Here is a 17346-nt window from a genome sequence, read left to right on the forward strand (position 1 = left end):
AATCCCAATACAAATTGTTTCATGCTTTCAAAGCACATCTCATATCACTTTATGCTCACACATGTGAAAAAGGTGACTCCTTGAATTTTCAACGGTCAATACGTAATGAAGCCCTGATCTCACTGGAGGCCTGCAGGCCTTGTTGGAATACAAACAAATGAAAGACAATCTCACAATGAACAGTACTACCATGGGCTGTGCATCCTAATGGACTGGGAATTGAATTTGCCTGTATCTGCTCCCCATCAAAAAAACAGGACTGACAAATATTCAAGAATTAGTAAGGAGTCTATTGATGGCTTTCCTGAGGGCGTCCTTCACTTCCCTGTTCCTCAGGCTGTAGATGAGGGGGTTCAACATGGGGATGACCAGTGTGTAGAACACGGAGACCATTTTGTCTCTGTCCATGGAATAGCTGGAGGTGGGTCGTAAGTACGTGAAGAGTTGGGTGCCGTGAAACATAAGTACCACAATCAAGTGGAAAGCGCAAGTGGAGAAGGCTTTGTGCCGGCCCTCAGCAGAGGGGATCCGCAATATCGTAGCAATGATATAGATGTAGGAGAGAAGGACAGTCACAATGCTGCCCACTAAAATGCAGCCGCTGAAGACAAATAACAAAATCTCACTGATGCGGGTGTCAGAGCAGGAGAGCGCCAGCAGTGGGGGAATATCACAGAAGAAATGATTGATGACATTAGAGCGGCAGAATGACAGCCGGAATGTATAACACGTGTGTATCATTGAATCCACCAACCCCACAGCATAAATCCCAGCCACCAACTGGTTACAAAACTCCTTGGACATGGTGACCCTATAGAGCAGCGGGTTACAGATGGCCACGTAACGGTCATACGCCATCACAGCCAGCAAGAAGCACTCAATATCTGTAAAAGAGTAGAAGAAATACATTTGCACAGCACAGGCAGTGTAAGAAATGCTTTTCTTCTCATCCAACAAATTCAGCAACAACTTAGGAGCTATTATGGAGGAATAGCAGAGATCACAGAAAGACAAATTCCTGAGTAAAAAGTACATGGGGGTGTGGAGTTGGGGGTCAATTGTGATTAACAAGATCATCCCCCCGTTTCCCAGCAGGTTGATAACATAAATCAGTAGGAACAACACAAACAGGGGGACCTGCAGCTCCGGACGATCTGTCAGTCCTGAGAGAATGAACTCAGTCACCACCGAGTGATTTCCCTCTTCCATCTCCTCTGAGTAGAGATCAGGCAGCTACAGTGATGTGGGCAGATAGATGGCTCAGGTGACTTATCCCTTCTCTGTAAGGAAGTAAGTGAAGAAAAATAGGGATCAATTTCATAATGGACACCTGTACAAGACCCAAGAAGGGCTTTTTCCACAGAGCCAGATGTTCACAGATGGTCATCCCAGTTGTGCCAAACAATGCAGACACTGTGCACATATAAATACATGTAGGTCAATCATGCCCCAAAAGACAAACCTTCCTGTTTATTAATCCAAGCAGCAAAGAGCGACTTGTGATTCTGGTGTGAGAGAATCAGGATGAAAAGCATCTCAAACTGCAGAGGTGATTTCTTAGTTCAAGAAGGGGTGAGAGTACATGAGCGTCAATCTTTTTAACCTCTGTGGGGAAGGTGAGCTCTGTGGCTTGGCATGTCGGGTTGAGACAAAGCTGGATTGCTAATTGAGATTTTTGGTATGTGAAAATGGCATTTCCGTTAGTTTATATTGGAACAAAGGGTATGTCTACACTACCCCGCTAGTTCGAACTAGCGGGGTAATGTATGCATACCGAACTTGCTAATGAAGCCCGGGATTTGAATTTCCCGGGCTTCATTAGCATAAAGCCGGCGCCGCCATTTTTAAAAGCTGGCTAGTGCGAACCCCGTGCCGCGCGGCTACACGCGGCACGGGCTAGATAGTTCGAACTAGGTAGCCATTCCGAACTATCTGTACACCTCGTTCTACACTAGCCGGCTTTTAAAAATGGCGGCGCCGGCTTTATGCTAATGAAGCCCGGGAAATTCAAATCCCGGGCTTCATTAGCAAGTTTGGTATGCATACATTACCCCACTAGTTCGAACTAGCGGGGTAGTGTAGACATACCCTAAGGGACATAATGGAAATTAAACAGGGCATTCTATTATCCTATGGGGTAGGAGCTGAGTTGAGGCCCTTAGTGCTAGAGGTCAACAATTTAACACTTTGCAGTTACCATGGTCTGGGTATGAGCATGTGACTGAAATGCAGAACAATTGCACGTACCTGCTGAGAAGAGAGATGTGGTGGTGTTTCCCCTTTGACAGAAACTGCCACTATGGCGTGGTTGGGAGGTTTTATACTGAGATCTGTGATCTATGGGACAGGATACCTGAACCAAGTGGGGATATCTAAGCCCAGAGATATACAACAGCTAATTAATACACTCAGTGAACCAAAGCACCCTCAGTATAACTTGTACCCTAGGGATTAATTTGGCCCACACCTATTCCAGTGTTATTAAATGATGCAATTTCTATAAAGAGTTGATTTGCTTTGTTGTATGTGGAAGGCAAAATCTCAGACATAACTTTCAAATACTCCATCTCGCCATTCCCTTTTACGGCTCCCAAGCTGTACTACACCCCCCATAAAACTGGGTGGTCTTCTCCTTTTGCTGAACTCTCCTGAAACATCATCTGAGTCCCACACACCTAGTCTGGGCAGCAGAGAAGTTTGGTATTTTGATGGAAAGCTGATAATGCCTATGGAAAAAATAGTTCCGTGACAAAAAATTAGTTTAAATGAAAATCCAAATTCTCATCAATAAACATTTTCAAAGAAAAGATTTCAGAGAGCATTAAGGACAATTTGGGTTTTAAGACATTGGAAGGTAGAGCTGAAACACACTAATTGCTATCCAGCTATTTATTCATCACACACCAAACACCTTTATATTGTATGTCCTTCCCATGCTAGTTTATTCCCCAATGTAGGACAGATAGATTCATTCACTGTGCTGGATGAAGACCACTGGACACCCATAGACATTCAAGAGGAGACCACAGTCATCTGCTCTCCATTGTTAATTGAGTTCTGATCCCTAATGCTGAAAATGAGCCCTATTCCCTTGATTTTCACAGTCCGCGATGCCAAAAGCAACTTTCAACTTTCTTGGCAAACACATTTTATTTCATAGCCTGAAGCAATTCAAGAACGAAAAATAGTACAGTCCCCATGAATGAGGGGACAATTCAGTTCCCGTGCCCTACCATGGGGATATCTCACCAATACAGTGTCCTGCATGACCAGGATCTTTATTTTGTGTAAGGACCCAGATATAACACCAGCAGCTCTTATGCCTTGTAAATAGCAATTCTCTTCCTACAGGTACCAGATAGTTTCTGAAATAGGGATGAGCTCTTCCTCCATAATCTCCTGCGTGAAGATTGCCCTGCCTAGCAGCCTTGTCAAGCTAAGGAAAAGGAGATGTGGATTCTCCCCTGCCTTGTAATGATGTCACAGAGACAGACGGGGTCTCCTTAGACTTGTTACATTCCTCAGCTTGTGCTTACCAGTGATGCTCAAGTCAGATTGATATGGACAGACATTCTTAAAGAGGTAACCATCACATGGATGCTGCCCATGAGACCAGATTCTGTGCTGGTGTAATGGATGTCTCTTCACTGGAGTCATTGAGCCACATCCCCAACTGGTGTAAAAGGATGTTATGAGTTACTACAGAGAACTTTCTGGGTGTCTGGATGGTGAGTCTTGCCCACATGCTCAGGGTTTAGCTGATCGCCATATTTGGGGTCAGGAAGGAATTTTCCTCCAGGGTAGATTGGCAGAGGCCCTGGAGGTTTTTCACCTTCCTCTGTAGCATGGGGCACAGATCACAGCTGGAGGATTCTCTGCATCTTGGGGCCTTCAAAGTATTTGAAGGCTTCAATATCTGAGATATAGGTGAGAGGATTATTCTAAGAGGGGTGGGTGAGATTCTGTGGCCTGCACTGTGCAGGGGGTCAGACTAGATGATCATAATGGTCCCTTCTGACCTTAAAGTCTATGAGTCTATGAGATGTCTCCCCATCAGAGTCCTTGGGCTACATTCCCTGCTGATGTAAATCAGCATAGATCCGCTGACACAAAAGGGCCAGATCTTCAACTGGTGTGAATCTGAGCATCTTTTCAACTGTGAAGAGTGCATCACTCCAAGACAGAATCATGTGACATATTGAAATCAAGAGTGGCTGGCTATCTAAAAGAGAGGTTCTAGTTTGAATTCGTGGGAAAGGTTCCATGCCCTTTGTTATCCAAAGGTCAGAGAAGAAATAATACATCTATAGAAAATCTGCATCACTTAAACCAAGTCATTGAGCCAGTTCCCAGGTGGTGTAAATGGACATAGCTTCATAGAAATCCATAGTCCAGAGAGCTAATGCAAATCAGTGTAGCTCCATTAAACTCCTGGCTGGGGAAATTGACCTTCAGCACCATGGACAGTTCAGTGAGACCCTGCTCGTGGCTGGCTCCTAGGACGGAACTCCCATTTATCCTGAAGTAAAGGCGAAACATCAATGAAGGCTCATTCTGTGGGGAAATATCCCTGAGAACTGAATGCACTTGAGTTAAATGGACATGTTAATGTGTAGCTGCTCTGCTTGGGCTCCCTGACTGGGACTTGGAATGATGGATAGGCCACTGGTGATGTGGTATAATACTGGACAACAGTAAAAGGGATCTGTGTGACTTAGTGACACATCTTGCAAGCCTATTACCTCCAGGAAGAAAACCATGGGGGTATGGCCTGATACCAGGGGGTTGGATTCAGTGACCTGAGGTCTCTTCCAACCCTATCATTCTATGACTGCTTAAAGACTATGGAACCATGCAACCAGAGGTGCTTATGAGAGCTGAGTACCATGCTGTTACACAGAAGACTCAAGTTTTAAAGGAATCCCTTGGAGATTGTCCTAAGAGACAGCAACCTAGTCTAGCAAGGGAAGAGACATCATGCATTAGAATCATAGAATCATAGATTCCAAGAGCTGGAAGAGACCCTCAGAAGGTCGATCTAGCCCCCTGCCCAAACCAGGACCAACCCCAACTAAATCATCCCAGCCAGGGCTTTGTCAAGCTGGGACTTAAAAACCTCTTGGGATGGCGATTCCACCATCTCCCTAGGGAACTTATCCCAGTGCTTCACCACCCTCCTAGAGAAATAGTTTTTCCTACTCTCCAACCTAGACCTTCCCCCCCCCCATAACTTGAGACCATTGCTCCTCATTCTGCCATCTGCCACCACTGAGAACAGCCTCTCTCCATCCTCTTTGGAACCTCCCTTCAGGGAGTTGAAGGCTGCTCTCAAATCCCCCCTCACTCTTCTCTTCTGCAGACTAAACAAGCCCAAATCCCTCAGCCTCTCCTCATAGGCCATGTGCTCCAGCCCCCTTATTAAACTCCTGCCCTCTAGTGTTGTTATACAAGAAGACGGGGCATCGCTGAAACCTGCTTCATTCCATAAAAGATGCAACCTCTGGGGAACTTGCCATTTCATTAGACATATCCTCCCAAAAATATAGTACTGTCCTCCTCCCTTAATGAACAAGCATGCAGGGCTGTCAAATCCAAAGAGAGACATTGATGGAGGAGAATTGGGTCTGCTGAATTTGACTCCTGTCCTGGATCCCCCTTAGCAGGCTGCATTGGCCTGGTAAACCCAGGGCTGTGGGTTCAATCCTTGTGGAGGCCATTTGGGGCAAAAATTCATCAGGGTAGTACTTGGTCCTTTCAAGGTCCCTTCCAGTTCTAGGAGCTAGGCAATCTCCATTAATTTTTTTAATTTTTTTTTTACCCATCATGCAAAGCCTATCAGACCACAGCTATCATACCTATAATACTTTGATTCTCAACCAAGACTCCAGGGTTCCCGGGGGGGGTGAGGCACGAATAGGATTCAGGGGGTTGGCAGAAGTACTGGGCAGAAAGCTGAAGAGCCGCCACATGGAGCTGAAGTCTAGAGGCCAAAACCCATCCTCCCATGGCTGAATCCTCCTGCGTGAGCTGTGTTGGCCAGGCCTGATTTAAGGTAAAGAGGCCATCACCAGCGGAGAGGGGGGCAGAGAGGAGAGGGGCACCTGCCTGAGTGTTGTTCAAGGTAAGGACACACACATGCCTACACTCAACATTCAACATCACCATACCCTCACAGTATGCACATGCAGGCTGCGCACCAAACACACACACACACTATCCACGGCCCACGCACAGCTTGATCGTGAGTTCAGAATAAACTCTGGTGGGGATCAGGGACAGCTGGACTATTTCCAGCCAACCTGAACAAAACTAACTGATGGAGATACTGCTGCCCTGGTAAGGAAATAAGAGTCGATTTCCCAATTAGTGTAGCTACCTTCTCTGAGGTCTGGTGCATGCTCAAAAATTACATCAACCAAGTTGCGTCACACCAGGCCGAGAAACTTTTCACACCTTGTGGGAAGCAGGTGGGTTGCCCTAACCCTCAGTGCAATTTTTCCATTCACATAGCTCCTGCCTTTCGGAGATGTGGAAAATCATACGGTTGGAAACCCCCTTGTATCAATGGGGAGGGTATCTGCATTTTGGCTCTGGGTCCGTTCCTTAGCTAAGTCATTGTGGTGACTTCCATGTAGACATTCCTTGACTCGATGGGAAAGATTTTCCCCTGCCTCTTAAGGGTACTTTTCTCTTCTTTGCTGTCCCTCCTCGCCCTCCCTTGCTAAAACTCTCCCTTTTTTACTGGTCAATACATTCAGAAAAATTAAAATGTCTCCTCTCGGGATTATTCCTTCCTTCCCGTAAAAGGCTCACTGTCATTTCAATTAAAGGCCAAAACGCACTGAAAATGACCTCTGCACTCATGTCATGGTGGCACCACTTTGCTTTCTCCCCCTTCACCTTCAAGGAGAAGGACCCTAGAATGAAACTTAGAGTCCAAACTTTCCCTGTTTGCTCTCCATGCCCACATTCTCTAGATAATAACTCTCAAAGTCATCTAAGTGCAATTTCACTTCTGCTGCCCCTGAAGTCAAATTGCGCTTTGATGGCTTTGAGATTTGCTGGCTGTGGCATCTTTGCTCCCAGGAGAACAGCTGTGCAGAGCCTATGCAATTACTGTAGTTGTCATGGCTTTCCTTGTGCAAATGGAACCCAGCAGGCCAGAGCATCAGCTGGTATGGAGTGCTGCATCTCCCGTAAGGGCTTTTTAATATGTTCAAAGATGGGAATGTGTTAAACTTCTTTTGTTGGTCAGATCTCCAAAAATCATTGGCATAGATACCATGGGCCAGGATCTTCTCAGAGTCACCCAGTATAACTCCAGAAGAATGTGACTAATATCAGCAGAATTAATCTGGAGTCACACTGATACTGCCTTACTCAGAATCACACCATCACACAACACATGTAGCGTAAAGGGAAACCAGACCCTTGTGCATACGATTTGGGCTCTGCTCTCAATCCTGCTCCTCCACCACCAGAGATTTTTGGACGTATCCCTTTAACTCCTTCTGTCTCAAGAACGCTATTTTCAAAAAGGATGCTTTGAAATTAACACGCCTCTGTAAATTGATTTGAGAGCTAGAGGTTATCAACGCTATGTGCTACTGTGACTATTTCACACGTCCAGTTCTCCACACTTCTTTGTCCTCTTTGTTACATGGGGTTCTTTCAACCCAAAACTCTCGGTAACTTTTACTCTCGGTGAGGTGGTATCAGGAAATAATTCAGGGGAGACACGGTCGTCCAACCGATAAATGGATGGTACAAACAGGACAACACAAGAGTGTTTTCACTTAAAGCTAAACTTTACTTAGTCTCAAGCACTTACACACATCTGCAACAGTTAGTAAAACACCCCCACCCTTGATAATTACTGAAGTTGAGTGTGGCTTTTGAGTGACACCGAGCAGTCTTCCGATGGCCAGTTTTCCGTCTGCCAGTGGGGACGAAAATGCGTCCAGATGTGAAGAGTCCTCAAGGAGTCCTCGAGGCATCCCTCCAAGTGTTGCCAAAATTGTCGCCCCCCAACTCAAACTTTCCTTCCCTCTTTATCCATTAGTGTTACAATAACATGTCACTCAAAAGCTAGTTAGGCAAGCACTTTTTAAAGGTTAGGCAGGAGGTTTTCTTCTGATCATCACTTTCACCGGGTACGTTTTTTTCTTTTTCAGAGGCACCATGCTCGGGGGCCCTGACAGATCTATGTCTTAGGGCGTTTAGACAAACTTCCTGTTTTTCTTACTGTATAGCTCAGTAATTTCACTAGAGATTTGGGTCTCAGGAAGGATGCAGGGTCAAGCTGCCCTCTCTGTGGCACCCAAACTCCCCTTCTTCCTGCTCCCTGACTTGGCCATGCTGTCTAGGCCTATTTTGGGCCTGTTAGCTTGGTTGCTAAAATTCAAGCAGTAAGCAATAGTGGTTCAGGCACATTACTGGATTTGCTGAAATCTCCCCGTATGTGTTCACCTGGATGAATCCCTGTTTGGGGTTTTATTTGAGGCATAAGGGCTATATGAGGTACACGCACTTAAGGCTCTGGGACAGATTCATGAAGAAGTGCATCCCACACTGCTTTTCAGTATGACAGCACAGAGCACTAATGTCTATGTCACAGGGCCTAGTGATGCTGAATGAATGTGTGTCCGGTATTGTCCAGCACCCTCCTGGATAATAGATAATTCCAACTCATATAAACTCTTTCAAGGAATTATTGGAATTAATGGATACTTCCAACTCTCATAAACTCTTTCTAGGAATTATTAAGAAAGGGATAGAAAATAAGACACAGAATAGCTTAGGCTGTGTCTAGACTACATGGCTCTATCGATGGAGCCATGTAGATTAGACAGATAGACAAAGGCAAATGAAGCAGCAATTTAAATGATCGCGGCTTCATTTACATTTACATGGCTGCCGCGCTGAGCTGACAAACAGCTGATCAGCTGTTTGTCGGCTCAGCGCGCTAGTCTGGACACTCCCCTGCTGACATCAAAGGCCTTTGTCGGCAGCCCCGTTATTCCTCGTTATTCCTCAGCTGTTTGTCGGCTCAGTGCGGCAGCCATGTAAATTTAAATGAAGCCGCGATCATTTAAATCGTGGCTTCATTTGCCTTAGCTAAAAAAACAAATCTACATGGCCCCGTCAAGGGAGCCATGTAGTTTAGACGTACCCTTACTGTCCCTATATAAAACTATGGTACGCCCACATCTTGAATACTGTGTACAGATGTGGTCTCCTCACCTCAAAAAAATATTTTGGCCTTGGAAAGCGTTCAGAAAAGGGCAACTAAAATGATTAGGGGTTTGAAACGGATCCCATATGAGGAGAGGTTAAAGCGACTGGGACTTTTCAGTTTAGAAAAGAGGAGACTGAGGGGTGATATGATAGAGGTATATAAAATCCTAAGTGGTGTGGAGAGGGAAAATAAAGAAAAGTTATTTATTAGTTCCCTAAATAGAAGAACTAGAGAACACCAAATGAAATTAATGGGTAGCAGGTTTAAAACTAATAAAAGAAAGTTCTTCTTCACACAGCGTGTAGTCAACCTGTGGAACTCCTTGCCAGAGGAGGCTGTGAAGGCTAGGACTATAATAGAGTTTAAAGAGAAGCTAGATAATTTCATGGAGGTTAGGTCCATAAAAGGCTATTAGCCAGGGGATAAAATGGTGTCCTTGGCCAATGTTTGTCAGAGCCTGGAAAGGGATGGCAGGAGACAAATCGTCTGATCATTGTCTTCGGTCCACCCTCTCTGGTGCACCTGGTGCTGGCCACTGTCGGCAGGCAGGCTACTGGGCTAGATGGACCTTTGGTCTGACCCAGTACGGCCGTTCTTATGTTCTTATGTTATGTTCTTATGTTCTAAATCCTGTTCTCAAGTAGAAGTTCCCAAATATTTCAATACAAAACCACACTGGCTTAGATAAAACAAGAAAACACCTTTATTCACCACAGAAAGAAAGATGTGAAGTGTTTGCGTGTCATGAGGTATAAAAGTCAGAATTGGTTACAAAGAAATATAAGGTAAAATGCAACTAATAACTAGATTAGCAAGCAAAGTGAATTCAAAGCAAAGATTTCTTTCATCACCTGCTTTTGCAGTCTTACTGACTGGATGCCTTTCAGCCAAAACCTGCTGCATCTGTTTCCCTCGGAAGGTGTTGGTGCCTTGAACAGAGAGAAAAGGAGGCAGAGTACGGTTTGGTGAATTTGCCTTCTCCTCTTATAGTCATGTCTCTTTCATAAGAATCCTCTCAACTGAGGGTCAGGTGACAAAATCTGATGTTCACAAAACTGCCAGAGCAGAGCCCAGAGACATAGAGATAGAGACATGGAGATAGAGACCCCAGCTGTTGGTAAATTTCTTGCATACTTCCTACTTTTTGCCCAGGAATGGCTTCTTAAAGATATTATTTGATTTTGTTTGCCCTTAGCTGGGGTATTTTTTTGTTTGTTTGTTTCACAGGACAATAATGTTATACAGTAGAATCCAATAACTTTACATATAATGTTGCCACACACTTTTTACCAGAACAATGATGATCAGCAGATTATGAGTTTTCAAATACACTTCATGAGGCATGCTTTGTACAAAATGTATTGTCATCTTGCAAAAGAGGATGAGCATACATTCATTTGCCTATAGTTGCCGTCTTTAAATTTAAGAAGTAGTAGGTGGATTGAAATTAAAGGAGTCTTTTGCAATAGCTTGACATCTGAGACTGTGTCAGGAAGAAAGATCATGTAATTGGTTTTCCAGTTAAACGTGGAATAATCTGCAGGTAGATCATGCAATTTACAGTATACCTTCAAAATGGGAATTGACAAAGTTTCCTTGAATAGTTAAAAAGTCAGTACTGCAGACTGTGAGAGATACCTTCCATCATGTGTGAGACACACAAGGTGAATCTGAAAAAGGTTGCAATACAACCTTCTTCAGAGGTTGGGGCTGGATTGCAACTCTATTAGGATATGTCTACACTAGCCCCCTAGTTCGAATTAAGGAGGCTAAAGTAGGCATTCGAACTTGCAAATGAAGCCTGGGATTTAAATATCCGGGCTTTATTTGCATGTTCCCATCCAGTCGCCATTTTTAAATGCCACTAGTCCGGACTAACTGTCCGGACTAACACGCGGCAGTTAAATGGTAATTTGAACTAAGTCCTTAGTTTGAATTACCTGTTACTCCTCCTGGAATGAGGTGTAACAGGTAACTCAAACTAAGGACTTAGTTTGAATTACCATTTAACTGCCGCGTGAAGCCGCGGGCAGTTTGTCCAGACTAGTGGCATTTAAAAATGGCGACTGGACAGGAACATGAAAATAAAGCCTGGGATATTTAAATCCCGGATTTCATTTTCAAGCTCGAGTGCCTACATTAGCCTCCCTAGTTCGAACTAGGGGGCTAGTGTAGACTTACCCTTACATATAGGTTTTATACAACTGTTCCTCTATTTCCATAAGAAGGAAGACCATTGAGTATATAGAGCCTTAGACTGTGTCTTCGCTATGGGTCAGATCAATGGGGCAGTGATCGATCGATCCAACAGGGTGAATTTATTGCAACTAGCACCCTGAATCAGTGAATGCTTCTGAAAACACCACCTCCAGAGAGTTCCACTGAGAATTGGCAATAACATACAGACTAGAAGATTTTCTTATGTCAAACAACTCCAACATTCTTAAAGCAATGTCTTCAATTCTTCATCATTGAACATAGAAAATAAAAATGAAATTGCTAATACAAATGGTCATCTTTTAATTTTTAGTTATAGTGAATGGAATTATTTGGGAGCCTGAGAGTGAGGTATCTATCTCCCTTTACTTTCAGCATAAGCAAATACTGGAGCATTTTATGAATTTGCTAATGCTGGCTATAGAAGATAAATCATCCAATCTGAGAGTTGTGAGGCTCCACTACAGTAGCCCTTTGGTACCAAGATATAGAAAGGACGGTGAAATTCAAAGGCTCTGTGCTTCAGTTACATAACTCTTCCATCAACAAAGCACCATTGAATCAATGTGGCATAGCTTAGAATGACATAAAGAATTGCAGGAGTCCAGCTTAGAAAAAGATCGAGGACAGAAAATAGCCCACTCACCACGGCATTGTCCAGCAATGCGTGAGACACACTTTCAAATGTTTTCTCTACATCAGACTGGCAAGAGATTCAAATGTGTCTTCCTACATCCCATATGAGTGCTCTATCACAGAGGCCAGGTCTACACTAAGCCAGAAATTTTACTTAAGTTGCACAGCTGCATCTACGAGAATTATGTAGCTGGAGTCAACGTACCGTAAGCCGAATTTCTGGGGTGGCCCCCCTGCAGGAGGTCAACAGGAGAAACTTTCCCATCAAGTTTCCCATCAAGGCCTGAGTTAAACTCTACAATGGAAGCAGCAGCATCAATACCTCTTCCACCTCCATCCATTTTGTCCATATAGACCTTTATTGTCTTTGCTTTCATATTGAAAATTCCCCAGGAAGGAAAGGAAATGGTCAGTTTCTGGCCATGTTAAGTATTTCCTTCAACCCCGAAGGAAATGTTGGTGAATGTTTTAAATTTGCCAAACATCACCTTTAGGTGTGGATCTGGTTGCACTGAATTCTTTTTACAAATATTTGTAACAGCAATGAACTGGAAAATCAGGAAATCACCCAGTTTTATCCATTCCTCACTCACAGTCCCCTGAGCCATACCATTCCCACAATCCCTATTCTTCAGAGCCTGTAATACTTTCCAACAGATTCAAGGGGGAAACTCAAAGCTGATGTGGTGCACATATTGTGTGTCTCATGTACATTTTCCCATCTGTTTAATTCATATGGCAGAGAAATCTAACCCTCTCAGAGCTTTCTCAGTGCAGACTTTCATGGGGTGCATCTACACTGCACGGCTGTGTCTAGACTGGCAAATTTTTCCGCAAAAGCAGCTGCTTTTGCAGAAAAACTTGCCAGCTGTCTACACTGGCCGCTTGAATTTCCGCAAGAACACTGACAATCTCATGTAAGAAATCAGTGCTTCTTGTGGAAATACTATGCTGCTCCCATTTGGGCAAAAGTCCTTTTGCGCAAAGCTTTTGCGCAAAAGGGCCAGTGTAGCCAGCTCAGATTTGTTTTGCGCAAAAAAGCCCCGATCGCAAAAATGGCGATCGGGGCTTTTTTGCGGAAAAGCGCGTCTAGATTGGCACGGATGCTTTTCTGCAAAAAGTGCTTTTGCGGAAAAGCATCCGTGCCAATCTGGACGCTCTTTTCCTCAAATGTTTTTAACGGAAAAGTTTTCCGTTAAAAGCATTTGCGGAAAATCATGCCAGTCTAGACGTAGCCGCTGTATTTCAAGATAACTAGTGTTATTTTGAAATAACTATGAGTGCGTCTACACAGCCATTCCTTTCTTTCAAAGTAATTTCAAAATAATGGATGGCTTATTCCAAAATCTGTAAACCTCATTCTACGAGGAATAATGCCTATTCTGAAATAGCTATTTCAAAATAAGATGTGTGTGTAGATGCTCCACTGTCGTATTTTGAAATAGCCCCTCATTCTAAGTTGAGCCTCCTGGGGCTGTAAATCGAGAAAGCACATCTGCATCAGGGAAACCTGCCTCGGACTAATTTTGAGGCTTCCCTGCAGTGTAGACGTGCTATTTTGAAATAAGCTATTTCAGAATAACTAGGGTTGCCATATTTGTACTTTCAAAAAAGAGGACACTCCTGAGATGGAGTGTATCTGTATCAGTATCTTCCAACTCATGTTGTATTAATGTGTTGTATATTGTAACACATGAATTCAATGTGAATTGGTAGATACTGATACAGATACACTCTCAGGAGTGTCCGCTTTTTTGAAAGTTCAAATATGTTAACCCTAGAATAACTATTCCAGAATAGCTTTTTTGAAATAAGCATGCAGTGTAGATGTACCCACACCATGCTCTCTCTTGAAAGTAACAACCTTGCTGTTTCTTCTTTTGTTGTTCCCTTAACTTAAAATACAGGCCATTGTGAGAGAACTCACCTTTCTCCTCCTCAGGCATGGACACAAACCAGCTGACAATCTCTATGGCTGTGTCTACACTGGCAAGTTATTCCGGAAAATCAGCCGCTTTTCCAGAAAAACTTGCCAGCTGTCTACACTGGCCGCTTGAATTTCCGGAAAAGCACTGACAATCTAATATAAAATCATCAGTGCTTTTCCGGAAAAACTATGCTGCTCCCATTCGGGCAAAAGTCTTTTTCCGGAAAACTGTTCCGGAAAAGGGCCAGTGTAGACAGCACAATAGTGTTTTCCGCAAAAAAGCCCCGATCGCGAAAATGACGATCGGGGCTTTTTTGCGGAAAAGTGCGTCTAGATTGGCCATGGACACTTTTCTGCAAAAAGTGCTTTTCCGGAAAAGCGTCCTGCCAATCTAGACACGCTTTTCTGAAAATGCTTTTAATGGAAAACTTTTCCGTTAAAAGCATTTCCGGAAAATCATGCAAGTGTACACATAGCTTATGACCCCCTGGAACACATAAGGAGCAACAGAATATGAGGGGTGGGTGCAAAGTCCCTTTGGTTCTGCCATAAGCATTACACACGTCATACATGCAACTGCACAATAAATCCAACCCTGCTCCAAAGAGGATAGATGTGCTGCCCTCCTTGTCTCAATCCAATAAAATGTTCCCCCATACAAGCAGCTCCATGCTTTCAAAGCACATGACATATATTTTTATGCTCACACATGTGAAACAGGCAACTCTTTGAATTTTGCAGTGGCCTAATGAAGCCCAGATCTCAGTTGGAGCCTTCTCTCTTTGTTGGAATACAAGCAAATTAATAAAAATGACAACCTGATAATGAACAATGCTGCCATGGGATGTGTGCAATGACGTTGCAGTGGGCTAGAAATGAAATTCACTTGTTTCCACTCCCCAAAATTAAACTAGTACACCCTTAAAGAAGTTCAAGACTTTCCTAGGAGTCTTTTGATGATTTTGTGCAGCGCGTCCTTCACCTCCGTGTTCCTCAGGCTGTAGACAATGGGGTTCAACATGGAGATCACCACTGTGTAGAACACGGAGGCGATTTTGTCGGTGTCCATGGAGTAGCTAGAGGTGGGTCGCAAATACATAAAGAGTTGGGTGCCATGGAACATGCCCACCGCGCACAAGTGGGAAGCGCAGGTGGAGAAAGCTTTGCGCCGGCCTTTGGAGGAGTGAATCCGCAAGATGGTGGCAATGATATAGAAGTAGGAGAGAAGGATGATCACAAAGCTTCCGACAAAAATGCAGCCACTTAAGGTAAACACCACAATCTCATTGATGTGGGTGTCAGAGCAGGAGAGCGCTAGCAATGGGGGGATGTCACAGCAGAAATGATTGAGAATATTGGAGCGGCAGAATGACAGTCGAAATGTTAGACATGTGTGTGTCAGAGAATCCACCAACCCCACAGCACACAGCCCAACCATGAGCTGGTTACAAAACTGACTGGACATGGTGACTCTATAGAGCAGTGGGTTACAAATGGCCACGTAACGGTCGTACGCCATCACAGCCAGCAAGAGACACTCAATATCTGCAAGACAGAGAGAGAAATACATTTGCACAGCACAGGCAGTGCGAGAAATGCTTTTCCTCTCAGCTAAGAAGTCCAGCAGCATCTTAGGGGCAATGACTGTGGAATAGCAGATATCAAAGACAGACAAATTCCGCAGGAAAATGTACATGGGGGTGTGGAGTTGCAAGTCAACTGTGATTAACAAGATCATCCCCCCGTTCCCCACTAGAGTGACAACATAAATCAGTAGGAACACCCAAAATAGAGGGACCTGTAGCTCTGGATGATCCATCAGTCCTGAGAAAATAAACTCTGTTGCTTCCGAGTGGTTTCCCTCTTCCATCTCCTCTGAGATGAGATTGGGCAGCTACAGGGTTGTGGGCAGGTGGATGGATCTGGCAACCTATTCTTTTGCTCTAATGGAATAAGGGAAGAAAAAAGATGGTCAGTTTCTTAACGGACACAAGACAAGTTCAGGGGAGGACTTGGTTCACAGAGCCCGATGTTCACAGCTGGTCTTTTTGCTGGTGCTATACAATGCACCCACCAGTACATGGACACGTAGATCAATCAGACCTTCCCGCTCCCCCCCCCCCCCCCCCACACACACAAGGACACTCCTGTTCACTAGTCTCGACAGCCAATGGCAATTTATGAGTCTGCTATGAGAAAATCAGGGTGAAACTCATCTCAGGAAGATTTTTTTTTCTTGCCTCAAGATGGAGTCTTAATTGTTATACCCACGTTGGACTACATCAGCTCTGTGCTTCATCATATCAGTTGAGGAAAAAGCTTTCTCACTGGGCTAATGAAGGTTTTTGGCATCTGAAAACAGCATTTATACTTGTCAGGATGAAAACCCAGCTACTGAAGGAAAAGTGCCGACTTCAATGATGCTTGCTTATTTTTCCAATCCTCCAGCTCAAGGAGCAGGAGCTGAGGCTGAGGTATTAGTGTGAGAGGTCTTCAATTCTGTACCTATCAATCTCTATGGCGTCTGCACATGTGTGTGGCCATGATGCAGGACAAGCGCACGTACCTGGTTTGGAGAAAGAAACGCGGCAGCATTTCCCCTTTGACAAAAACGGCCCGTTCGGAGCCTTCAGGAGGTTTTATACTGAGATTTGTGATCTATGGGACATTGCCCCTGGAGCAACTGGGAATAGCTGAGCTCAGAGAGAAACAACAGCCAATTAATGTGCTTGGTGAACCAGCTCCACCATGGGGGTAACTCATGCCCTGGGGATTAATTTGTTGCTCTCTTTCCTACTGTGTTATTAAATGATGCAATTTCTATCAGAGTTACAGTTGCCACGTATTTCCTGGTGGACATGGAACACAGAGGTCCAGAGCAAGGAGAGATCTGTTTTATATAATACTAAAATAAGGTTAATATAGTCTCCATTTTATGGGGGGAGTCACCTCTCCAAAAGTCTCTTAAAGTAATTTCACAGGATTGGTCCAGAAACCATGGGCCAGACTCGTCTCTCATTTACACTTATGTAACTCCAGAGGAATACCAATCATGTCAGTAGAGTTAATCTGGATACTCACTGCTGTATCTAGCTCATAAGCAGACCAACCCGCAGCATACCCAGTGTAACATACACCAGACTCTGGTGCATAAGGTTTGGGTTCTGCTCTCGACACCTTGCCATAACTGGGCAATTTTGGGTGAATCCCTTAAACACCTTCTATGTCAGGAACTCTGTTGTGAAAAGGGGCTACATGAAATTAGCTTTCCTCTGTAAAGTGCTCTGAGAGCCATAGGTTATAAATGCTGAATGCTACTGTGGCTACT

The 17346-nt window shown here is 44.2% G+C and overlaps 2 protein-coding genes across 2 annotated transcripts; both read right to left on the minus strand.

The window, feature by feature from the left end:
* Nucleotides 1–270: 270 nt before the first annotated feature.
* LOC106732906 (olfactory receptor 5AR1-like) lies at nt 271–2804 on the minus strand. The gene is made up of 2 exons (XM_075928625.1): nt 2777–2804; nt 271–1223 (listed from the first exon to the last, which is right to left on the minus strand). The coding sequence occupies exons 1-2, from the start codon at nt 2793–2795 to the stop codon at nt 271–273; spliced, it is 972 nt and encodes a 323-aa protein (XP_075784740.1). The 5' UTR covers nt 2796–2804.
* Nucleotides 2805–14949: 12145 nt separating this feature from the next.
* LOC142829352 (olfactory receptor 5AR1-like) lies at nt 14950–15888 on the minus strand. Its single transcript, XM_075928841.1, has one exon. The coding sequence runs from the start codon at nt 15886–15888 to the stop codon at nt 14950–14952; it is 939 nt and encodes a 312-aa protein (XP_075784956.1).
* Between the last annotated feature and the right edge of the window lie 1458 nt (nt 15889–17346).

This window comes from Pelodiscus sinensis, chromosome 4 (genome assembly GCF_049634645.1).
Source record: "Pelodiscus sinensis isolate JC-2024 chromosome 4, ASM4963464v1, whole genome shotgun sequence".
In the NCBI taxonomy this organism is placed as follows: Eukaryota; Metazoa; Chordata; order Testudines; family Trionychidae; genus Pelodiscus; species Pelodiscus sinensis.

Excerpts from the sequence above, each read along its gene's own strand:
- LOC142829352 (XM_075928841.1), bottom strand. The coding sequence starts at position 15,888 with ATGGAAGAGGGAAACCACTCGGAAGCAACAGAGTTTATTTTCTCAGGA.